The sequence below is a fragment of the Chiroxiphia lanceolata genome, chromosome 18, assembly GCF_009829145.1.
Source record: "Chiroxiphia lanceolata isolate bChiLan1 chromosome 18, bChiLan1.pri, whole genome shotgun sequence".
In the NCBI taxonomy this organism is placed as follows: domain Eukaryota; kingdom Metazoa; phylum Chordata; class Aves; order Passeriformes; family Pipridae; genus Chiroxiphia; species Chiroxiphia lanceolata.
This window is the reverse complement of record NC_045654.1, coordinates 4,507,582-4,531,891: the sequence shown is the minus strand read 5'-3', so window position 1 is coordinate 4,531,891 and position 24,310 is coordinate 4,507,582. Positions and strand designations below refer to the sequence as shown.

Genomic DNA, 24,310 nt, shown 5'->3' with positions numbered 1-24,310 from the left:
CCATTTGCAATTTTCATCACTAAAGTCATTTTCCTTCCAGTTGTTTTATGATATAAATGTACCAGAACTTGCTTATGATTTTGCAATAAGGAATTTACTAAGCTGAGCTGGGTTCTTTTTCCAAGAGGAAAGAACCCATAAACATGAAGATGTGCTGGGTAAGGTTCAAGGAGTGTGTTATGTTTCTGTTTCCTGTGTGGTATTGAGGTTGTTCTCAGTTCCTCTTCAGGTGCTGCTGTGGTTTAGATCAGCAGCAGACCCTCCCTGCTGCCAGCCAAACTCTACTTTCCCTGCTGGACAGTTACAGACACTCTCCTAAGTAGAAAATGTGAAGAGAACAGCTGAGAAACCCTTTATGTAGCTGTGTCAGTTGGATTTAAGATCCATGTTGTTTTCATGACATCAAGAGAGAACTGGAAGTCCAGAATCTCAGCAGAGTTCAGTGCCAGGGTCATCAGTCACCTGCTTTGCTTATTAACAAGGGCTGGGTTCTGTACCAGGTGTGGTTTCCACATGAGACATGTTCCATCTCTGCAGCCCACGTGGGAGTTGTGAGCTGCATGTGCTGCAGCAGAAGAGCTGCTATACTTGGGGCATTTGCTTGGGCTGTTTGTTTTAGGAATTCATAATTGTTTAACCTCTGGAAAGAAAATAATTTCTACTGATGGCTTATGCTGTGGCATCAGAACTCAGTCATCGAGTGCTACAGTCGCTGTTGTTTTGCTCCATCTTGCCCGTGACGATCATCTGAACGTTGGTAGGGACTAACACGGATCTCCTTGGACATTCCAGGCTGAGTTGCTCACATTTCTCACAGCTCACCGTGAGGATCATCACCTTGCTCATGCAGCTGTATTGGGTTTTGTAAAGAAATATTTCACTTGTGCAATAGTCTGGGCTTGGATGTAGTAGAGATGCTTATATATTATTTGTCTTTTGCTAATAATGTCTCAGGAGGTGCATCTCCAGCCAGTGTCTTGTTTGAACTTTCAGGGAAATCATCATTCTGTGCTTTGAATATCTCCCTATTACCATGGCAAATAATTCATGCTGCTAATTAAGACACTGTTAGAATTGCACAGAAGATGGGCAGGGAAGGAATACAGCCATCTCATGCTGACAATTTATTTGTCTTATAAATTTATAGAACAGTTACTGCTGAGGTAGCTCACAGTTTACAAATGAAAATGTATGACCTGTGATTCAGGTGTATCTACTGCAGGTAGAAGGAAAGAGAGACATTTCAGAGCCGTGTTTTGTCTGGTGCATATGGAGACACATGGTTGGGAGCAACATTGTGCCCTGAACTAGATTTGTGTTCCACTGGAGAGAAATGCATTCAGAGAGACCTTTTAAGTACTGAGGCCTGAAACCAGGAAGGCCAAGAGTTCCCTAAATAACCGATGACTGGCAGTTTCACACTGGGCAGAGTTTTTTCTCAAACCAAAAGGAGACAGTCTGAAAAGTGGGGAAGCCATTGCAAAATCTGGGAAGTGGGTAATAAATGCAGCAGACTGTTTTGGTGTCAGTTGGAGTTCAAAGAGAAATTAGGAGAACTACTTCAAGTATGTGTTAAACACCAGAGAAATATCAACACTGAAGCAAACTGATGGTGTCTTTGTTGTCCACATGTAATAGTGGAGACTCCAGAACTAATAATTCTGTGGTACGTTGTGACTGCTCATCCCAAGCCAGATATGCTACTTCTGCCTCTTTTCCTGCTGTTATAAGTGATATGAATTAAATTCTGTGTCATCTAAATTCTGGTGGATAATTTGTATGTTCTCTTTCATCTTCAGAGAAAGTTATTAGTAAATCTTGCTTAATACAGAAAGATGAAAATCATCAGCCTTACCAGTGACGTGGTGGTTAGTTCATGCTGCACTCTGTCTGGAACTGGGCAGTGCTGCCATTGCACACTTACTGCAGCAAATGAAATGCCTGATGTTAAAAGAGAATGTTTTTCTGGTCTACCTTCTTAATAAAATATAATGTTTTCCTTTGTGATTAGTTATTTATCCTCCTTCATTCCCAGGAGAGTGGACATTGTGGTTCATATTTTGTTTTGTGAAACGATTTCATATAGCTGACTACACCTCTGGAATCTATGTCATTCTCCCCTAAAAGGAACTGAAAGCAAACTGGCTTTCTAAAACATGAAAGAAGCCTAGAGCAGACTCTTTGTCATCACATTCCTGGTCAAATCCAGCGTTTGCCTTCCACAGAGTTTCTAATATTCAGTAACGTCTCTGACTTCCCATGGGGGTTGCTTAGGTGAACATAATAAGTGAGAGCTGCTGAAAGAGAAAAGAATGAAGACTTCATCATGGGCTAAATTGAGTGAAAACTCTTGTGGATTGCTTGCATGTGTTGTAGGTAGTTTTCTAAAATCATACTAGTGGGAATCTCCACCTTTCTTGCTTTCACAGTAGTTTATTAATCAGAGAAAGAAATAATCTACAAAACTTATATATTAATTGAATTCTTACTTGTATACGCTTCAGAAGTTATGGGGTGACTATTCACATCAACTTAGTTTTAAAGTTCAGATTTAGGACTGCATAAATACCTAAAGTGAATGGAGAGAGCAGGGACACCTGCAAACCCTTGGTAGAAAATGTGCCCCTCTCCCTCCCTGCAGGGAGCAGGGTCTGGGAAGTGCAGTGCCCTGGGCTGAGGGGACAAAACTAACCTCTGTATCCATTGATGCAACCATTTCACTGAACATCCCACACACTTTGGTAGAGAGCACAGCAGCTCAAAAAGCAGGGAAAGGTTTCCCATTGCCCTGCTGAGGTTCCAGCAGGTCCTGGTTTGCTGCCTGAGACCTTGGCTCTGACTCGCCCGGGTGCGACCTCGGCATCTCCTGCAGCATCACACAGCCCAGAGCCCTCACCTTCAGTGTGTGTGAACCTGGCTCGGTGTGCTCAGTATTTTTAGAACTACTTTGGGGTTGAAAATGTGCTTTCCAAGAGTTGTACTGTTACAGTAATTTCAGGAGAGATTAGAGGAAGACGTTTGGACAAACCAGAAGTTCTGAGTTAAAAAAAAAAAAATCACTTTGAAGAGAAGTTCTCTCCATTTTTTCATCCAAAATCCTATCTGTCACTTTCTTGTTACATTTTTTTTCTCTTTCTCGCATGAAGATGTTACCCAGCTTCGTCCATTTTACATAATATTTGCCTTTTCCTGCATTTCAGATACATTTGCTTTAGAAGTCTCAGAAAATTAAAATACAGGAAACAAAACAGGCAGGAAAAATATCTGAACTTTGTGCTGTTGTGATTTTGTTTTTATTGTTGTTGTGCTTAATCCTGTGCAACACAAGTTGCAGTTTCTCATGAATAAAATCTTAACTTTAAATGTCCCCCAAATGCCAAACAGTCATCACATAGTGTTTTAAAAACAGCTTTATGTCAGCTACATCCTCGTGGTGCTTTACTTCTTACACAAAATAGTTTTCAAATAAAATAGTAAGGATAATTAAGTGATATTTTTAAATTACTGGGCTTACTTTATTCATCATTCTGTGCATTCAAATCCAAATAATGTTGTGAAAGTTAAAGAGCATTTTAATGTTATGGACTCAAAATAGCATATATTTTTTAGGTACAGGAATCAAAGCAAAGTGACAAACTCAATGTGAATTGTGTCTAAATTTAGTAGGTGACTTAAACTAACAATCAACCAAAAATTCTAATGTTTGAGTCAACTTTGTCATCTTGCTGCTGCATTTTCCTGAGTTTAACTTCTGCTGGAGTTGAGTTTATGCCTTCTGGTTCTGATGTGAGTGCTTTTGCCTGAAGGGTGCTCTGGAATACAAGAGCGTTCCAAGGGTGAACTCAGTTATTTTAGGAAGGTAAACATCTGGATGTTCACTACAAAATCTTTTCCAGGAAGGTTTGTTTTGTTTGGTTTTTTTTTTTCCTGAGCAAGAAATATCAGCAGAAATATAAATGCAGCCCACAGTGTGTCATCTCTGCCTTCCCAGGGCACTCTGGTATTTTCAGACTGGTCTGGTGCTTAAGGTCCCTCTGGGGATTACAGGAGGATATTGGGAGGATTTAGCTCGGTAGTTTTTTGTAGGTGGCTTTGAGACTTCAAATCCAGAACAGGGATGGAACTGAGCAAGGGAATTGTTGTGGGGGACACGAGGAATACATTGTTTCTAAGACTCCAGGTGTTTGCATTCTGGCTGGGAAAAAAAAAAAGATTTTGATTGAGGTTGGTTGGTTGGAAAAAATTGCTCTCTATCACTGTTAAAGAGTTTTCTGGGTTCAGAAATAAGAAGTGTTCCAGGTGCAATATAGGATTTGGGATAGAAAGGGTTGTATGTGTGGTTCTAAGGCATTCCCATATACATTGTATGTGTACGGGGAAAAATCAATGAAAGCGTGAACTTAAGTGAATTAAATGTATTTAACCTGATAACTTCATAGAGAGGCAGATTTCTGTTTTATGAGTTGTCTTACACCCTTAATTATACAGAATAGAGCTTTTAAAATGTATCCTGGCTGCCTCACTTGAATGACTAGATTAAAAGTCTTATGCAAATATGCTAATGTATTATGAAAATCCAAATTTCAGCAACACTGATTGCTGAAACATTACATTTGCAGCTCAGGGGAATTTTCCCCCTTCGCCGTTTCCAGTGCTGCTTAGAGAACTGTGACATCCCCTTTTCATTTTCTTAATACATTTTGAGTATCTTTAGCTCTATACATTGCTTTTTTTCCTTAAGCAGGAAAACTTGAGGTTTTCAAATGTTATTTTGTTACTATCCCAGTTTTCTAATATCGCTGATATGATGGTAAATACACTTCTGGTGAGAGGCAATTTTGTCACTAACGATGTGTGGGTGTTTATGTCCCCCGGAGGATATCAAAACCTCTTGTGTTTATGTACTGAAAAGCTCCTGCCTCCCCAGCTGTGTGTTTGCTGGTGTGATGAGGGATTGCTCCTCCCCACAGATACAGTTTTATTTCACTTGTTGCGTGGTGGTGGCAGGAGGCTGTTGCTGAGTTTGAAAAGGCTGTTTTGTTTACCTGCAGTGCTTAAATCTGGTCACTCACTTTGATCTGTATTTCGTTATTACTACATACATTACATGAAATGTGAATGGAAGAGCAGATGGTGAAGGATCAGCATTTATGCTTCCAGCATGTAGAATTTCCTGGAAAGCTGAGTCCTGTGCTGTGGCATCAGCAGCCTGTCCTCAAAACCACACCGTGTTTGCCTTAGAGTAGCTCCTGGATGCCAGGCGTGCATTGAGTGGTGCTGAGCCTGCTCCTACTTGGGCATCCCTGGGGAGCCCCCCAGTTCTGTGCTTTTCCTAAAAGCATTGAGCTATTAATTCCCTAATCCATAGGGAAGCTATTTTAAGTTAATGTAAAAATTGGAGACCCTTGTTTCAGTGGGCTTAAGGGCTCATGCAGAGGTGTCAGTTTGCACTTCTCAAACCAGTTCTGTTAAAGACGGGAAGAACAGAAGTTAGCCTGCCTTGCATTTATGTGGCTTTCCTTTCTGTTCACGTGGCTGGAATTGTCAGGATTTTCAGTAACACCTGAAAAATCTGATGTGGCTGCTCCTGCAGGCTGGCCTGGCTTTCTGTCTGGGTTAGGGCTGTGCTGGTGGAGATCTGATCTGACTCTGCCGTAGCATTTCATGAATACTGAAGTAAAAACTTCCTTTAGAAGTGAATCTCTGCCCTGCTGTGCTGCAGTTTGTCTGGCCTGGGACACCCATTAAATGAGTACAGCTTGAATTAATGAATAAAAGGCATGTTACAGTAAGGGGGATGGGAAAAGAACGGAACAACTTGGGTCCTTTAGCCTTGGAGGGTCAGTTGTATGTTTAGAATGATTAGTGCAAGTTAGTGGATGAACTGAAGCAGGAGAGAACTTGCTTTCCTGTGTGATTTTATCTTAATGCCTTTCCATAGAAATTGGCTTTTTAAAAGGCAAATATTTTGTCCAGTAAAAATAATCTTTCAATTTTGTTTGGGATCTCTAGTAGCTTTTGAAGCTGGTTACCCCTGGGCTTGCAGAAATATTACAGACTCACCCTCTGTGTTGTCTGATGGTGGATTTGGGGGGTAGGTTTCAATTCTGTGTTTGTAGAAGTAGAATGGTACAGAGTGAAACGACAATTTCTCCAGATAAAAGTAGTTGAATTTTGAAGTGGCTGTAATTTGATGCTGGTCAACTATAAATTTCACTCGGTCTTTTACATGAAGACTCGTATACTTTAGTTTGTCCAGAAGGTTTATGTGATGCAATATTGAAGGCATCACAACTGCTGTTAAGAAAATTTGCTGTTAATAAGGATTTCAACATTTGGAGGCTCAGCTCAGCATGTGAGATACCTCTAATAATCTATCTGAACATTATCATTTCATTAAACCTCAACAGTTTAGAATAAGTGAGTACAAAGGAGCAGTAGGACATGTTCTCCTTCTTTTTCTTGTTTTTCAGGAATAAAATAAAGCATACTGGATAATACATTTGCACCTGGTCCCTTTTGGGCTTTGTGTTCTTTGGGTTTTGGTTGCCCCCAAAAGCACAGTGCATGAAAAAGGAAGAACTGCCACCTCTTGTGTTATCAATAGGTTTTTTTCGTGACTGTGGAGATGTTAATCTTAAAATGAAATTGGATTTGAGAGGGAAAAAAATTGTTCAACTGGATTAGTTTATTTGGTGTTGGAAAGAGTGTGAATTCCCCTATTGTTAGCAACACGATTTTAGTCATTTTAATCTCAGAGTTCCCTCATGTGGTGTTTCATTTTGCCTGTGAGCTGGCTTCTCCCCTTACTGTGTATATTTCTAGGCTAAATAAACTCAGTTCTTATCTCTCCTACTCATCTTAGAAACTGTTCTCTGCACTCATCCCAGTGACAGGCTCCACTCTCCTTCCTGTGCCGGATGCATTGTGTGCTCTTACTCAGGATGACTAAAAGGAAGAGAAATGAGGAGAACACCTCAGGAAAACAAATGTGACTACAGAAGTGTCTCCAAAATACTGGTATTAGTAGGCTCAGTACTGTGGGGAAATCATAATGCTCATAATGTGAAACCTTAATTGACTTCTGTACTAAATCATATGCAATTTTAACAAGATAATTGCATTAGAGTCTGTTTATATGCATTTAGTGCCATGCTAACAATTGAAGCTGGAGCTGTGTTGCCAAGCTTTGTGCTACCCTGAGTCACCAAGCCTTTGGCACAGGTACCCTGGGAACAGGCTGCATTGCTTGGCTCTGTTCGTGTGGAGTGTGTCATTTTGGTGCTTTATGCTTTTATGCTCAGGACTTCTCCTCCTGTAATAAATACACCTCACTCTGTGATTTACTTGTTTGGGTTTGCTTTCTACGCCGGGTAAAATAACCTTCCCTTCCCGTTGATTAAGAGACTTTGTGGAGTGTGTCCTGTGCTTGTGGGTGTGAGTTGCATGAGAACAGAAAGAAAATCCTGGTTTTAAACTTAATTTCCCCCCTCTACTGCCTCGGTTTTAACGGAGCTAATCATGGGAATCGTGGTGTGCTCAAATACAGCTTTGTGCCTTCTCTCTGGGTGGGATCCATTCAGGAGTGAAAAGCTGCTGTTTGACACACTGGTAATGTAGATCCCAGTGATGCTTGGATTTTTTTTGCCTGTTTAAAGGAGTTTATTCTTTGTAAAGAAGTTGCCTTGCATTTGCTTTTCAAACAGTAAATTATGTTGCTGTTTGATTTTTTTTTTTTTTTATTTTCGAATTGTATTTCTGGTTTAGTGAACAGCAGTGCATTATTCCTACAAATGAAGTGCTGGAACTATGGAATATTATCATTACAATATTACAGGTGTGAGATTTTACTTCAAGCTTTTCTTTTTAACTGCATGGAAGGTTTGGTTTTTTTGGTTTTGTTAGGTTTTACTTCTTTCTAAGCTCCTTGCTTTTCACTTACATAGCAAAGTAGAAGGGGTGGCTTTTTCAGTCATTGCTTCTGCTTCAATGAAGAAATTAAACACACCTTACATTTTCTGGATTCAGTTCCTTCATTCACTTGAAGCTCATTTTTTCCCCCACCAGCACTTTTTTCTTGTATTATCAGGAATAATGATGGATAATTCTGCTTATATCAATATGCCTTCTGATCATATTTGTATGTTTAGAGAATAGATTGGTTCAGTTTAGGTGTTTGACTTCGTGTGTGTGCCAAAGTAATCTAATACTATTGCATTAGATACTACTGTAGAGCTTTTGGTCTACTATAGACCTGAGAAGCTTTTTGTAGTTCCTGAGGTGAACAAGTGTAGAGCTGAAGTCTTCCTATCCCCCACTTTCCTAGAAAAAGTTGAAGTCAGAGTGTCACATTTTTAAAGTACTCAAAAGTAAGGCTAGTCCAGTATGTCCAGTTTTATGAGCTTATTTTGGTGGTCTGGGAATATCTGGTAGAGAAGATTGAGTTTGAGTGTTTTGTTTGATTTCTTTTATTTGGAATAGTTTGATTTTTTTTCCTTTTAGTGAAAATGTAATTTAATGTGTGTATGTAAGAGAGTGTTACAAAACACAGATTGTCCTCCTGTTTTACATGATTATAGTCGTGGTTAATGAGCTTTTCTGTGACGTATAAAAAGATTTACAGAGATGAAAACGTAGGTGGGAGCCGAAGGTGAAGATTTTGGGGAAGTTTTTGTCTTTTTCCTGTAACTTCATAAAACAAAAAGCCAGCACTGAGCAGCCTTGTGTCTAATGCAGAGCTGTACTGCCAGGGGATTGAAAACTCTGGGTTGCACAAATAACTGGGGTATAAATTGATACCTTAATAATCCAAAAGGGTCTTAGCCATCAAAATTGCAGAAAGCTTTCCTGCACCAGGGATAACCACTGGCATTTCCAAAGGGCCCTTCCGAGAGCACAGTGTTATTTGGATCATGATGAGACTCTTGAGCACAGAACTGTAGGCAGTTTGCACAGTGGTACTTTGTAGACTTAAATTACAGTAACCACACCCTTGATTTGCCTTTTTTCTGATGTAAAACGGGCTATTTTTTGAAAATCCATACAGTTGAAAGTGGTAATTTAGATAGAAGAGCTGTTTCAGCAAGTCTTTGGGGTAGGCTAATATGGCCTGACCTTTGCAGAGTTCACTGGCCTGTTGGAATCTGAGAATTGACCCAAAGAAATGTACTTGTGGCTCTGGGGAGAGAGGATTGTGCGTAACAGATCTTGATTTGACCTCCTTTCTTCTCCCTCCTTCCAGTTGTCCTTTTGATTATCTGTGGAACGTGGAAACAGTTTTCTACACGAGGAGAGTCTTCCCGTGTGGTCAGTTCGTTCCTGTGGCCGAGCTGCAGCCTTGCTCAGTCAGATGGCTCAGACATATATTTATGTACATTTTCGTAATTACATATTTATGTCTTGTTCTGACATTTGCTGATTTGAGTTCTTCCACAAAAGCATTGTGTTCATATTTTGTTGGCCAGTTTTTGTGGTACTACAGCAGAACTTGAACGTGTCCCCTGCAGTGCACTGAAGGCTTTGACAAACTATGAAGGCAGTTACAGGCAATACAGTTTCTTTAATTAGTTCAGCAAATGAGTTTTATGTCTTTTTCTCATTCTGAAGGAACAGTTTTTTTAATGGGTGGCCTGTGCCTCAAGGTGTTGTTCTGTGGTGGGAGCAAAGGTGTTGCAGAACTGTGGGTTATAAAGTGCAGGTGCTCAAAGGGCTTGTGGGAACACAGAACTTGGTTAGTTTTCAGTGGATACTACTGCATGCTGCAGCTGTAGAATTTACTGTGAAAACAAATCTGAAAGGACTGAAACAGCACAAAATATTATAAAATGTTGTCATCTGTTGCAGCAACTACAGTACCTGTGGTCTGTTTTGAAAATGAACTTCATTAAAGCAGCACTTCCTTCTGCGTGCAGGGTTGGTTACAGGAAAACAGGAAGGTTAGTTTTGTTTAATCTCCATGAACTCCTGCAAAGCTTGGATTTCAGGTGTGTGTATTACAGTGTGCTTAACCAGATCCAAGTGTAAGCTGCTCCTGGGAGGGTTTTAGTCCCACCTTGTCCCTGGCCACATGTTGACTCCCTCTGTCCATTTTGACACCTGCTGATGGTGCAGCTGCTGGCCGGGATGAACCTCCCCGCACGAAAACGGGGCTGGGCGCATTTTTCCACTTCTTTCTTCTTTTCCTGCCTATGAATAAAATAAGTTTTACAAGCAAAACCCAAGCTAATTGTAATGGCAAGTGTTTGGAAAAGAAGGTTTTATTGGCAGAGCTCTGTTAATGCTGCTGAAGTCAGAGGTGAGCTGACTGAAGGGGGATACAATTTACAGTGTTGGACTTTCTTGCCTCAAGCTTTCGATTTTCAAACCAACACAGGCAAATCCTGTCATAGGCTGGAGTCCTTCAGATTTAATTGTCAAGAAAGGATAAAAGTAATAATTGTTTTTAAAAAATAAAACCAGGCCTGTGCCTTGGTTCAGCAGTTTGCCGGGGCTGGTCTGTAGTAGGATGCCAGTGTTCTGGAAGAACAGAACTGAAACAGCTCAGTTAAAATAAACATGACACAGTAAAATACAAAAATTGAGGAAATGTTCGCTTAGTCTGTGTTTTGATATCAAATGTGTTTTTCCACATGTTCTTGTTGGCTTAACTCGTTGAAATGATGTCTTCTTCCACAGGGATCCCCTATTGCAGACATCATTGCATGGATGTTTTGTTCACATTTTCCAAAAGAAAAAAAATGTTTGCAGTCACAAATACTTGTGATACAGTTTCAAAATCGGCTTCTGGAGAGGATTCTTGGCTGGTGGTGACATATATTTGGCAGTAAAAGCATGTCCTGCTTTTCATGACATCTTGTTGTTTCTTTCTTTGAGAAAGAAAAAAAGAAAGGGCGGTTCCCACGTCTTTTTTCATTTGTGTGGTTTAGAGCAAAACTCCCAACCCAAATCAACCAAACAACCCTTCTCAACAGCTCAATAAACCTCAAAAGAGTAATTTCTTCTGTGTGTAGGTAAGAGATGAAAATTATGTATCCAGACTCCCACTGAGTACAAAATAATAAAGGCAGTATTTTCTGGGACAGCAATGCCAAAGATAATCAATAGGGTTTTGGATATTTATTTTGGTTCAGGCTACTTAATACTCAGATATGTGTGTCCAGTACAACTTACGTGAAGATGTAATTTTTTTCCATGAACCACTGATTGCAAATTTTGCTCCCAAATACCCTGTTTAGTGTGGTTCCACTGGAGCAGCGGGGAGGTCAGGAGCTGAAAATACCTTCAAGGTATATGGACACGATTTGGAATAATGGTTTGGAATAATGCTCCTTTGAGGAAGCAAAGTACTCTTATGCTTCCATGCAGGGACTGGAAGTTGTGCCCCCATTCCTGTGAGGAAACGAGTGCTCCAAGCTGAGCATGAAATCTGGAAATCTTCCGGTGGCTGTAATTCTGAAACACTGTGAAACATGTAATTCTTTGTTGTGCTGGCAAACAGTGGGGTAAACCAAGAGAGTAGCTCTGATAATGTTTTTAACAGAAAATACTTTTTTTTTCCAAGACTGTGTCTCCTGATGCCTCCCTGGACACACACTCCAGTTTCATCACAAAGTGAGCTCAGAGGAGGGTTTGCTCTTAGCAGTTTCGTTGGGAGCTTTGGTTTTGCAGGGAGAATTTTAGGAAAGCAGCTTTCTGGAAAGGGTAGAAGAGGGAATTGGGGTTTAAGATTGTATATGTAAATATATATATATATATGGTATGGAATAGCGTGAAAATGTTGTTCTGAGTTCTCTGCCTGATAAACAGCAGACTTGTTCTCTGGTTACCAATTGAAATGCCTGCCTGAGCCCTAACAAAGTCTGTAGGAAAGTCTGTTTTTAGTGGAACATCTCAAATTACTCCTATTTCTCTCTTTTTGTTTTGTTTCACTTTAAACTTGTTTAAAGTTTTTTTTTCCTACCATGATCCATGTTTCCATAAGTTACTCAGACTTACCAGACCTTATCTTCACGTGACAATGAGATGAAATTGTAAACTTTCTTTAGAAAACAAGCTATTCCTGTAATGTAGGGGAAGCCATAGCAATTTGCTTGTTTTTCCTATGAATCACCCTAAAGAATGGAATAGTGTTGAGATATGTTTACAGCTGTGGGTACCATGACTTCACGCTTCAAATTATACCTTTAAATGTTCCACTCAGATTTAACTTTGGTTTGGCAGCAAGCCTAATGGAAGCTCTTAAATATGTGTATATCGTGCACGCTCAGGGCATTGAAAGAGGCTTTTTAGTGATACCCTTGACCTGGAGTCCACTGAAGGAAAAAAGTGATATTGGTTTCACCTATGGAGGGAGTCCACCCTCCAACCAAAATGAATATTTGTGCAATTAGCAGTGATTGATCTCCATGTCCATGGAGTGCTCTTCTTCCACGTGCCCCAGGGCCGTGCTCTGGAGTCCCTGGCTTTGATTTGTTCGTCTTCATAACTAATTCTGCGCTGGTGGCTCACAGACAACGTAGCAGAGACATGAACTGCTCTTAGCAGTACGTTGGCCTGATCGCTTGAGTTACCTCCCACTTCTTTGGAGGAATAAAACAGTTAGCAGAATGTTTTGAAAATGTACAAGACACACAGATTCAGGACAGTGTTTTCCTCCTGAGCAGCACACTCTTGTGAGGGAAAGAAAACACCTGCCTGGGGTCACTGCAGCTGTGTGAAGGTGAATGTTGTTTTCTACAGAGTTGATCGCTCAAAAACCTGGGGTGGAACAGGGGAAGTGCAAAATACTCTTCAACTTGCCTTGAATTTACCAACTGGTATTTCTTGACTTTGTTTTTTCTATTGCTATAGCAATCACTGATGTAATAAACACACAACAAAGCTTTTGAAATACATAAAATGCTTGGAGGAGGGTTATAAAATACCTAAAACACTTGGAGGAGGGGGAAGTGTCCATCCTCGAGTTTGACATTTAACACCAGAATTCCAGCAGAAGTTGATTGTTTGGGTTTCGTTGGTGGGTTTTTTGTTTTGTTGTTGTTTTTTCTTTCTGTTTTCCCTCTGTAAGAATTGACTGTCTGCTGAGAGGGGACCCTCACACTGAAGGTGTGCATTCAGAGAGTTCTGAAAGTCAGTGGTAACAGGGCAGGGAGAAGCTCCATCATCACCCTTCCAATGCTGCTACTACCTATGAGTTTTCTTTCAAGGAGAATTGGGATGCATGTTTTGATGGGCATGGATTATACTCACCTTGGGAGGAGCCAGTGGACATTTAAAAATAAGAGTGATATTTGCAGTGCAGGTGAAGAGCACCAGACTGGGTGAGTAAATAGCCCTGGCTTTTAATGTGGGCTAGAGAGTGTTTGAAGTTTTGTGTGGTCACTTCTCAAGCAGCCACATCTTTCAGAAACTGAAGTATGCAAGTGAATTCATGTATGGATCCATTTTACCCCACATGAGGCTGGTTATGACAAGCTCCCCATGAGTTTTGAAGGACTTTTTGTATAGGAGAAACATTGTGGACTAAAATTGCAGTCACAAAGACTTACATTGTATGTCAAGAAAGTCTTCTAATTTCACCAGTGAGTGTTTTAAAACAACAGATGAGATAAACACCTGTCGTGACTGATTGATTGTCACTCCCCAGAGTAAGATCAGTGAGTTAAATGATCTCCTTATGTTCCCATCAGGGTGAATTTCTGTGATTCTCTGATAGATGTTGGGAAGTTGTAGATTTGGTCCCGTTAAACAAAGCAAAAGCTCTTCTATTTTAATCCATCCTTATTCCAGCCTATTTGGTATGCTCACCTTCCTTTTATGGTCTTATTTTCCTTAATCTTGTAAACTCTTGGATATTATGATCACTGATAAAGGAAAATACGTGATGAAATGCAGTCTTCTCTCTTCATGTGAACTTTAGTGAACATAGTTCATCTGCTGCACTTTTAAAGTTGATGTGATTTATTTGTTGCTCCATTGTTTGCATTCTTACATATGTACAGTAAAGGCAGGGAAAGTTTCTCTTGTTGCTGTTACAGCAGCTTTTGTATGACCATGATCCATGTCCAAGGCCTTTAGCTTGCATTGCTATGGAAACTTCAGGGCACAGGCTTCCCATTCCCCCCTCAGCAGAGTTCCTCACAATCTTGTACCTGGAAGTCAGGGGAGTGATATTTGCTCCTGAAACATCGAGGGGCTGAATTTCTTTGATCATACATTTAGTAGATGTCTTGTGCAAACAGAAAGAGGTTTTCATTCTAGTTACATAAAACTTCCCTGATGTCTTGGGCAATAACTTGGGGGTGCTTAAGCCAATGCTGCCACTGTTCAGAAACGGGCCATATCAGGAATCTGAATCTCTTGAGAAAGTTTCCCATTCACTCTTCATCATTATTCAGGCAGACAGGTTCCTCAGTCTGGTTTTGTGTGTGGTTTTGCAGATGGTTATGCAGGTATGAAGAAGAACAGGTGTCTGGAAAAGATGAGAAGTTGCTTTTGTAATGGCAGTGTTTTGGCTTGTGGTCAGTTCATCCTGGCCCGTGACAAGTGGGTTGTGTTGAGGGTAATGCTCTGCACTGTCAGCTAGAGACACCTTTTGTTCCTAGTTCTGCCTTTCTCTGGGTCTTCGCTGAACAAAGCAAGTTGCAGATATTTGTTGCTCGACAGGGAGGGCAACAAGAAGTACCAGGCTCTGCCTGAAGGTGGTTCTGCTGGTTTGGAAGGACTGTTACCCAGAAACTGCTCATCTGAAATGTGAAAACTGGGGCTTGCATTGACTGAGCGATTTTCTTTAGTGGAAGTGCAAAACTAAAAACAAAGCCAAAGAAATTAAAAAGTAATTACAGACTAGGAAAACAGTGGGCAGATGGCACAGACCTTGTGGGGTGAATGTTCCCAAAGACAGGTGAGCCTGGACCTGGGGGGACAGGGGAAAAGAGCTGGACCTGCAGCTGCTGATGCAGAGAAAAGAGCTTGCAAGTGTCTCTCATGTGGCACTATTACTGTTGTTGTGGCAACTTCCATTAGCTGGTTCCCATCTTCTCTAGCTGGGAATGAAGTGGGTCTCTGTTCCCTTGGGAATACAGAAGTTATTCATGTTTTCCCAGAAGAGGGGAGAGTCCTGCTTGGAACGCCAGCTGTAACTGGCGTGGTGTGTTTTGCATGGCTGCTCTTTGGAAGTGGTGGTGTGTCCCAATGGCCGGGCATCCCTGGAATTGTTCTGTAGGTAAAGGTCTATGGAGCAGTCTGTGCCAGGCTGGAGAGCTCGCTGCTTGGATTGTTGTCCAGACAATACTTGCACTGTATGGCTGTAGGGCAGACTCACAGAATATGTTATGGAACAGTGCTCGCTGTGTCTCTGCCCTGGCATGCCTGCCCTTCGCAGGCGCTGGGCTCGGAGCACTTGCCCCTGGAGCTGCCAGAAATAGATGCCTCATGGCAGAGAATTTGTGAAAATTGATCTCTGCCTCGTAAAAATGCAGGTTCAGAGTGAGATCTTAACCAGAAGAAGTGTTTGGGAAGTCACCTCTCAGTGGCTGGCTGAGAAAAGGGACTTAAGGCAGCAGAGTGCTTGGTTTTATAAAATACTTGGGTCTAGTAATTAGTTATTTGTTACTTGACTGAGCAAGAATCTGATAGCCTGATTAAATAACTTCTAAACCAACTGCCTTACATGGATGTTGAATTTCAGCGTAAGAATCCTAAAAAACGTGCTTCCTTGGGAAAACCAATGTTGACTTTGCATTTTGAGCAGTGCTCTGGGTATGTACTGGAGTGCAGAACCAGGCTGGTAGTTGTTCTTGTAGCATGGCACACATCTGAACTGACTGAAGTCAGTCTTCAAAGGAACCTTTAGCATGGCCTTACCCAGTATTAATTTTCAGATTGAGAATGAAGAATAATGATCTTTTCTTTGTGGATTGTCATGTAGCAATTACTAAGAATTGCATTTAAAATCAGTATTTAAGTCAAGGGACAACTATGCACAGGCTTGCTACAGGCGTTTTATGTGCACAAGTTTCCATGACTTGTTCCAAGATTAAACAGTTTTACAAAAATACCTTGTTAGAAGGAAGCTGATTTCGTTTCTATATGTGCAGTGGAAGGCTGGTTAAATGTGGCTACACAAAGTCTGCTGCAACTTCTGAAAAAGCGTCAGTAGTGTGGGGTTTTGTTTTGGTTTTGGCTGATCCTGCTTGAGAAGAACGTGGCCCTGATGCCATGTTTGTCTGTGAGAGTATATGAACTTGAGTATTTGAAATATGCCTATAGGAGAATCCAGTTATATGCATATGGAATCTGTTGGACTTGCAGAAGGTAATTTAAATTTCAGTAAAAATTACGAATGGGTTTACAGATCACTGTCATTTTGAATAATATTAAAAACTTGGAAGTAGTCTTACTTTTTGATTATTTTGTGTGATAGTTATTACCTCTAGCCTAGATTAATGTGTTAGGAAGTGTTTATTTGGGATCCAGGATTTTCAGTCACTTAATGAACTGTCTATCCAGTCAGTGGTTAGGATTTTAGGAAGCAGTTCTGGTTTCAGGTTTTGTGCAATACCTTATATAATGTAGGGAAAGTAGATGTTAAAAAGTTGCAGGATTTTATTACAATGAGCTTCACTTCCGCACTGTAAAATTATTCCTGGAGTTTGTTTGTGGGTTACTTGTGTTGGAAACTTTGGCTGGAATCTGGACGTGCCCGAGCTGCTCCCTTGGCCCAGCCTGTCATACAGTGTGTGTTTTGCCTTGTTCTTTTTCCAATTGCCTCAGGAAGAAGGAAAGTGTGACTGTACCTCCCTGGCCCTATTTGCTGGAATATCAGCGAGGATGAATTTTCCCAGCCCACAGCAGTGACAGCAACCCCGAGTTTTTAGGATGTCCTGCTGTAGAGATCTCTGTGGGGAGAAGGCAGGAGAAGGCACTGGTCTGTGATGAGTTTTTAATTGCACCATTGCACTTCTCCTGGGCAGGATGGCTGGACTGTCATTCCCATTTCCCCCTTGCACAGAATCCTGCTCCCCACTGCAGCCTGGCAGCAGATTGGGGTGTGTTGGATCAGTGCTCGAGATGGGGTTGCATTTATTCAGCTTCTTTCATTGTGCCAAAGGGCCCTCAGTCTCTGGTACAAAACTGAATGGATTATGCACAGGCCTGATCTGGGTATCACCCATATTTCATCTGTTTTATGAATCTTTTTAACATTTACAGCCTTGTTTTGACTAATGTTTAGTAATTATGATGAAATGGCATATTAATTATCCTAGCCTCTAAAATTGTCACTGAATGATGAATTACATGGAAAACACTGTTCATCTCAAAAGTATTTGCCAATTTGTGAAGATGCAATTTTATGACGTTCAGTGCACAACCCTGGACATGTTTGATACCAGTTGAAATTCCTCTCAGTCATTTTGTTTTCCTCATAAATGTGGATTTTCTGAATATTCTTTTAATAGTGGAATTCCACTATTTATTCTCAAATCCTAACAGAATACAAAGCTTCACTTTCCCTTTGCACAGGGCTGGGTGAGGGACATAAAACCAGTGTAATTATCCTTAAGCTGTTCTTTTTTGGTGTGAGCTTAGCTCTAACCACTGGATAAAAATAATATGCTGTGAACTATTGTGCAGAACCTGAACTTTTATATGTACACTGGTTCTAAGTGCTGAGTTCCATGTTGCATGTATTTGCAATTCAGTGTCTTGATCTTCATGGATCCTTTTAAGACCTCTATCCCACAGCCTGGGAACTAAAGGTTAAACATGACCAAAAAAATTAAATATATAAAGCTCAAGATTGTTTTTATGTGTTGGCCAACATTATGAGCAAATAAGATCTCTGTTTTTCACTTATAGTGTGGGGTTATGTTGAAGTTATTTATGGTAATTAGCCAAAGTAGTTTCTAATTTCTTAAAAGCTTAATTCACAAGTATATAATTTCATCTAAAAGAGGCTGTTTGTCAGTGATGTTTAATATTGAATTTCTGCAGTAGAAGATTCACATTTGTGTTTATGTATTAAAAGAAAGTATTTTAAACTGTGTGTCTAGTGGTTTGGAAATTTTCTCTAAATTGCTTTTAAATTGGGGATGGGATGAGTGATTCTGTAACTGTCTGGTATCTTCAGTTTTTATTTGCTCAGTGATACTTAATTTGGAACAATCACGTAATTCAATTATCTTTGTTCCATATCCGTAGTCTTGTTGAAATTAGGCCTTTTGGTTGGTTTTCAGAAATGTTTAGTTATCCTTTTTGTAGGATATAATGCACTTACCATTGGGGATTGGTCTTGCTCTTTTCCATTACTTCAGCACAAGTTGTGGATAACCTGTTGGGATTTGTGGAGTGGCTCCAGAGCCTCTCCCTGCCCACTGTGCCCTCCCAGCACAGTGACCCTCTGCTATATTAGTATTCCTGTTTCCATGCTTTACCCACAGTGTGTTAGAGCAGGAAATCAACCCAGATAAAGCTGCTTTTTAAGCCTCCTGCCGAGATGTCCCTCAGTAATCCTGTATCAAGTGGTCTGCAAGACGCAATAGGGAAGGAATTGTCTGTGGTTTAATAAAGGAATATTGCAGCCTGTTGTGACATTTGGGCTTTGCTTTTGGGGAGCTCCTTTTTTTTGGTTTTTTTTTTTCTCCCTGCCTAAATGAGCCTCAGCTGCTGTATTGTCACTTAACCATTGTCAGCTGAGATGTAAGAAGTCTTGTGGAAAACAGGTAACTGTCACCGATGTGCAGGGCTGCAGTAGTTGTAATTGAAGCAATTTTAATGAGTTTCAGGGAAAAAATCTGAATCTGGTGAGTTCAGAATAAATTACCACAAGGCTTTTGAGCTGCCCTTTGGTGGTTGTACAGGGTTTGCATGCTGCAGTCTGGAATATAAAAATTAATTTACAAGGTACAGGTTTTATGTTCCAAGATAAAATGAGAACTTCAGAGAGAACTACCATAAAGATTTGTCATCCAGTTCTCTATTTGTAGTATGATTAGAAAAAGAATTAGCAAATGGCACTGGAGAAATGGACACTCATGATGACACACCTGCCTTCTTTTTCCTGATTCCAGGGCGTATTCCCTTGTGGATTCCAGTCAAGTGTCTACCTTCCTGATTTCTATTCTCCTCATAGTCTACGGCAGTTTCAGGTAAGATTTTTCCTTAAGGTTCTGTGAAATTTTTATTTTTCAAATAAAAATATTGCAAGTGACTGAATACAGTTTATGCCTTTTAGTTCATAGTACTTTTGTCACACTGATGGCTGTGATGTAAATGAAATGGTTTTGCTTCTGGAAAGGAAATGGAAAAGGAAGAAACAGTAGCGAGCTGGGGCTTCTGAAAGATGTGACTGCATGTCAGGGTACAAACACGTATGAGATAACTGAAAAGTCAGTCTCTGAAGACAGCTCTGTAAAATTGTATTCTAGAGGGTATTAAAGGATTGTTGAGAGAGATAGAAGGGAATGGTATGGATAGCAGAATTTTATCTGTGTTCAGTGTTGGTTGATGGAGCGTGTCCTCATGGGATGGCAAACAAGGCCTGTCACACAGGTCCCACTGCTGTTTGCTCCAGCCTGGGGAACAGCTTAATACAGGAGTGGGGAAACTGCAGTGCTGAATTCCAGCAGAGCATCTGAGAACTGCTGCAGGATGAGTTTGAATCTTCAAAAATCAAATTTGCCTCATTTTAGGAGACTTGAGTATAGTTTAGAGAAAACACAGTTGTCCCTTTAGACTTGCATGTGGTATTATCCAGCTTGTTGTACTGTAGTGGCACCTGAGGAATGAGGCTCATCCTGACATATTAAAAAAAAAAATAATCTCAACATGAAAGTATTATTTTTTTAAAACTTAGATACAGCATGTTTTTCTTTCTGCTCCTTGAAGAGCAGGGCTTCATTTCACAAGTCTGTGATAAAAGGCCATCCAGTCAATGCAGAGTCTCTGAACTGCTGTGAGTGCTCCTGAAGTCAATGATAGCTGTGGTCATACACATGATGAGAGTTGCAGCTGTCAGGATAAGAGGTTTTATATCACCATCATAAGTTAATAAAGTCATATAATGAAAGAGCCAATTTTTTGCCAGAGCTGTCTGCTGTTGATAGCAAGCATTAGGTAACAGCACTGCTGCTGGAATTAAAATAGAAGGCCTTAGAAAAACAAAATCTAGAGGTGATCAGAACAAAAAAGTAATAAAAGGTTGTATTTGTTTAGTTTTTTCTTCACGTTTTGAGTTAATTAACATTTAGTTGTGGGACTAATTAAATTATTAACTATTGGAATTTATGCAGTTGTGTGAAAAGGAACTGTGCATCTGGCTGCAAGAAGCTGTAGCATTTATTAAAATTCAATTATGAGGACATAATGCAATATAAAACAGTAGGAGAGCTTGAACTTCAATTGCTTGTCCTTCCTGGAGCTCCTTGCTCTTAAAAATTTTCCCCTGCTGTTTGCCATCTTATTTATATCTGCACATGCTCTTTTACCATCTTGTCCTATGCTTTACATTTAAAACTACCCACGTAGCAAGGACTGTGAACTTCAGAGCAGTCCAACTTACCCAGTGGTGATGGATACAAATCCCTCGAGGAAATGTCCTGTTCTAGGCCACTTGTTTGCATGTATCCTGAAAACCCCAAGATGCAACCTGTTGTAGATCAAGATGGGGTCCCATATGTTTAAAATTACTTTCCTAATTAATTTCCTGTATCAGTTTCTTTAGCAGTTGTCTGAGCTAAACCCCAGAGTTCTGATGGAGACTTGGACAAGCTCCAATTCTGCTCGGTCAGGGATGAGGTCAAAAGCAGTTTTATACAGAAAATTTTACAGTGGTGCTGACAAAGACACAATTACATTATTTAAGAAATTAAAGAGTGGTAGTAAGTTACAAAATTATATTGGAAATTCCTAAAGAAGTAAAACAAAAATTTCTGTTGAAGGGGTTGAATTTTCTTAGGAAAGTGTCTTCCTGGAAAGATGAAAGTTACAGCTTAGGGTGCTTGTTCTCGTATGACAGCAGTGATGTCACCTAGACTTGAGTGCTTTGTCTTTAAAGGAGCTGTCACAAGACAAAAGAAAATAGCACTCCTTAGTTAACTTCTGTGTGGCAGAAAGTGGGTTTGGTTTCTGATTTTCAGTTGGAAAGAAGCAGGTAGAGTTATTGTGGTGTTGCTGGCAAGTGACTGAAACAGAAGTGCAGTAATAGGATCAGAAAGAATTGGGTGGGTGAGTCATTAGGATAAAATCCACGTGCCTGGCGGATCTAATCTAATGCAGGAAGTTTCGGGGGAATGAAGGAAAGCTTTGGTCCAGTGTTCTAGTTCACACAGGCAGCATTTGTCCAAAACCAAAACAAACCAAAGTATCCCAAACCCTCAGTATAGCCAGAAGAGTGTCTAATAAATCCTGGGTAAAGCCCACATCTAGAATGAAGTGCAGCTGGTAGGGTTGAGTTCCCCTTCTCTGACCGTGGATGAACGAGCATTGCCTTCCAACGTTTGTTCCGGGTCAGGAGTTTTAGCTTCCAGCCCTTTGGAATGTCTCTGCCCTGTACACTCTGACTGTCTCTCAGTCCTGGAACTTGACATACTTTCATTACTGACTGCCAGAGGGGCAAGGCTAATCCTTTAAACCCTTGCAAGCTGTAAACGGGAGCGTGCAAGTATCTGTGTTAGTTATGGATTTTTAAAGAGGTGAGCTCAGCTTGAAACAGGTTGTTTCCTAGGGCAGGGCAGACACCTATTCTTGTCCAAATGCTTCTCTGGGACTTAAATGTTGGGGTTACTTTGCAGGCAGGTAGCAGCTAAATCTTTTTCTATCCTATCACTTCCCCAGACTTGGTGTCTCAGCTTACGTAAAGCCAGATTAAACCCGGAATGTACCTGTCCAAGTACCTGCTTTTAAACCAAACCAGAGCATGGGATGAACTGGAGTTTTCCATCTCCAGGCTTTGGGTATCCAAAGCATTTGTAAATAGAAAGTAGCTCACATGGTGAACTTAGAGTTCATGTGAACATGGAGTGCTTCTGGTTGGATTTACAGCTTGGCGTTCCCACAGTCCCAGTGCTGTCAGATGGTGACTGTCCTCACGAGCAGAGCAAGAAGGAATTTCTTCGTGTGTTGTGTCTGCAGGCGCCTCTGTAGATACATCCTTGCTTTCCTGTTCCCTCCATTGTTCCATACCAACACGTCCTGCGGGGTTCCCTGAGGCATCTCTGCAGTGGAAGTGATCCATAGCTGAATCTGAACTTCCATGATAGTGACGTGCCAGCAGCTTTACTCATTCCTGTGGCCTCGGCGTGACCCTCCGGAGCGGCTCCCTGCGGGAGGGACTCCTGCCTGCTTTGAAACACTGCACTGGAAATCCTCCCAGATGGGGCTGTGGGGACCCACAGGAGGAACAACAGAGCAGTTCAGTGCCCCATGGGAGGTGCTGGCCCAACATTCCCTTTGGAAGCTCAGGAGAAACTTGAACAAAACAGCGAATGTTTCCCAACTTGCCATTTCTCTTCAGTCGAGTAGTTTGGAGAATCTTTTTTTACAATATAATTTTTAGCTTTCTTGGAGGGTGTTTGGGTGATCACTTCTCAATTTTTTTTATTATATTAGTGATAATTTGTAGCAGAGGGAAGAGCCAAATCATAAAACAGTTGGAGATTATTCAGGAGTTGGCTTGGATCGGCAGCTGTGTTGCTAAGTGAAAGTAATTTCCTAATTTATGCTTACTTTTGAGGCAGGGATGTTTTAGGTAATAATAATTGCTGACACCATTGCAGTGAAAGGAGAGGGGCTGAGGTTGTTTATGAGCAGTAGATCTAATAGTTTTTATTTCCAGTTTTCTCTGCTGATAGCAATCCCTTAAATTATGAGTTGCCTGATGCCACTGGGAGAATGATGGTGTGAAGTTCTTGCTAAACTGTGCTAATTCAGGGGGGAACAGGACGCTGCACTGAGAAAAGAATGATGTTGTTTGCCTGAATCTTGGAGCAAGGCCTGGAGGGCTGTCAGCCTCCTCCCAGATTTTTATAGCTTGAGAGGAAAATTACGAAGCTACAATGGATAATGGGGGAAAAGGGAGCGTGGATGAGGGATGGAGGCACTCCAAACGAGAGGCAGAGCAGAGAGATCTTTAGAAGAACAAGCTCAGAACAACAGATTAATAGGTTAGAATTTTAGTGTTCTCCATTGCCTCTTTGTATGTTTGATAACTCTTTGGGTGATGATCCATCATCTGTGTACAAGTACTGTATGTCTGAAGTGGAAGCTTCCTTGTATTCAGCCTGAGCCCAAAAGCTGCTTAAATCTCATATCACTGTTGGGGAGCACTTGCTTAATAGAAGCAAAGGAAACAAAGCAGTTCTATACTGGAAGAGCCTTTTCCTTGGTTTTGTGTTATGCAGTGAAGCTGCTCAACCCCTCTGTCCTTAATACACCCCACCTGTCTTGGTCCTGCAGACCTGGATGTGCTTGATTTTGGCTCTGGGACTGCAGCACGGACTCGCTCACCTGGGCATTGCAGTGGGTGATCAATGCACTGAAAGGAAATAACTCTGATGCCCCTGGAATTGTTTAGAAGGTTGCAGTGTATTTATTACTTGTCTGATAAATTAATCGAATTTGTTTACTTAGCATAGCACAGTTACAGCTAAACTTGAAAAGGAGTTAATGCCCATTAACCTGGAAGTTTTATTGAAATACTTGGATGCTGCTGCAGACTTAAGACAAGACCAGTGCTTCTGGTGCTTCTCTGTAGCTTATTTTAATAAATAAATATGCAGCTAAATCATGGATAACATATGTTCATCTGAATGAGAAATTCTCATGGTAAACTTGATTGCTGGTATTTTTATTAAAAAGTGTGTAGAATTTAGTGGTAGAAAGTATTGCTGGTCAAAAGAGACCTTAAGTGAAATTCCCTCGTTTCAGAAACTCATACCAAATCTGTTAGAATATAATTTACAAGTTATATCAAAGTGAAGGACTGTGGCAAAAGGAGTAGAGTACTGTGTTCTTTTGGAACTTTTTAGAAGTGTGTATATCAAAACGAAAAGATGAGTCAATAACAGCTGAGCTGGCTACACAGGAGAGTGTTGTCAGCTCCTGTGGATTAATTAAATTATGTCAATTTGTGCTGTTTATTCAAAGCTTCCTCTAGGTATCTGCTCTGGGTGTATGTAAAATCTAGGCTTTGCTGAAGTTTTTTCAATGAAGTAAGGCCTTACATTCAGCAGACAATTTACTTGTAAGCTAGTTTGGGTCATCATTCATAGCAACATTTAGAGGGAGGCAATAATATTGTCCTAAAAATGAA

General features: G+C 40.7%; 1 protein-coding gene across 2 annotated transcripts in view; it reads left to right on the top strand.

Annotated features, from left to right (window-relative positions):
* Positions 1 to 24,310, top strand: part of SPPL3 (signal peptide peptidase like 3) — a 54,636-nt gene that overhangs the window by 13,258 nt on the left and 17,068 nt on the right. For both annotated transcript variants that reach the window (XM_032705836.1, XM_032705837.1), the window contains exon 2: positions 19,071 to 19,148. In XM_032705836.1, coding sequence (XP_032561727.1) covers positions 19,071 to 19,148 — 78 coding nt within the window. The remainder of the gene's footprint in view (positions 1 to 19,070; positions 19,149 to 24,310) is intronic.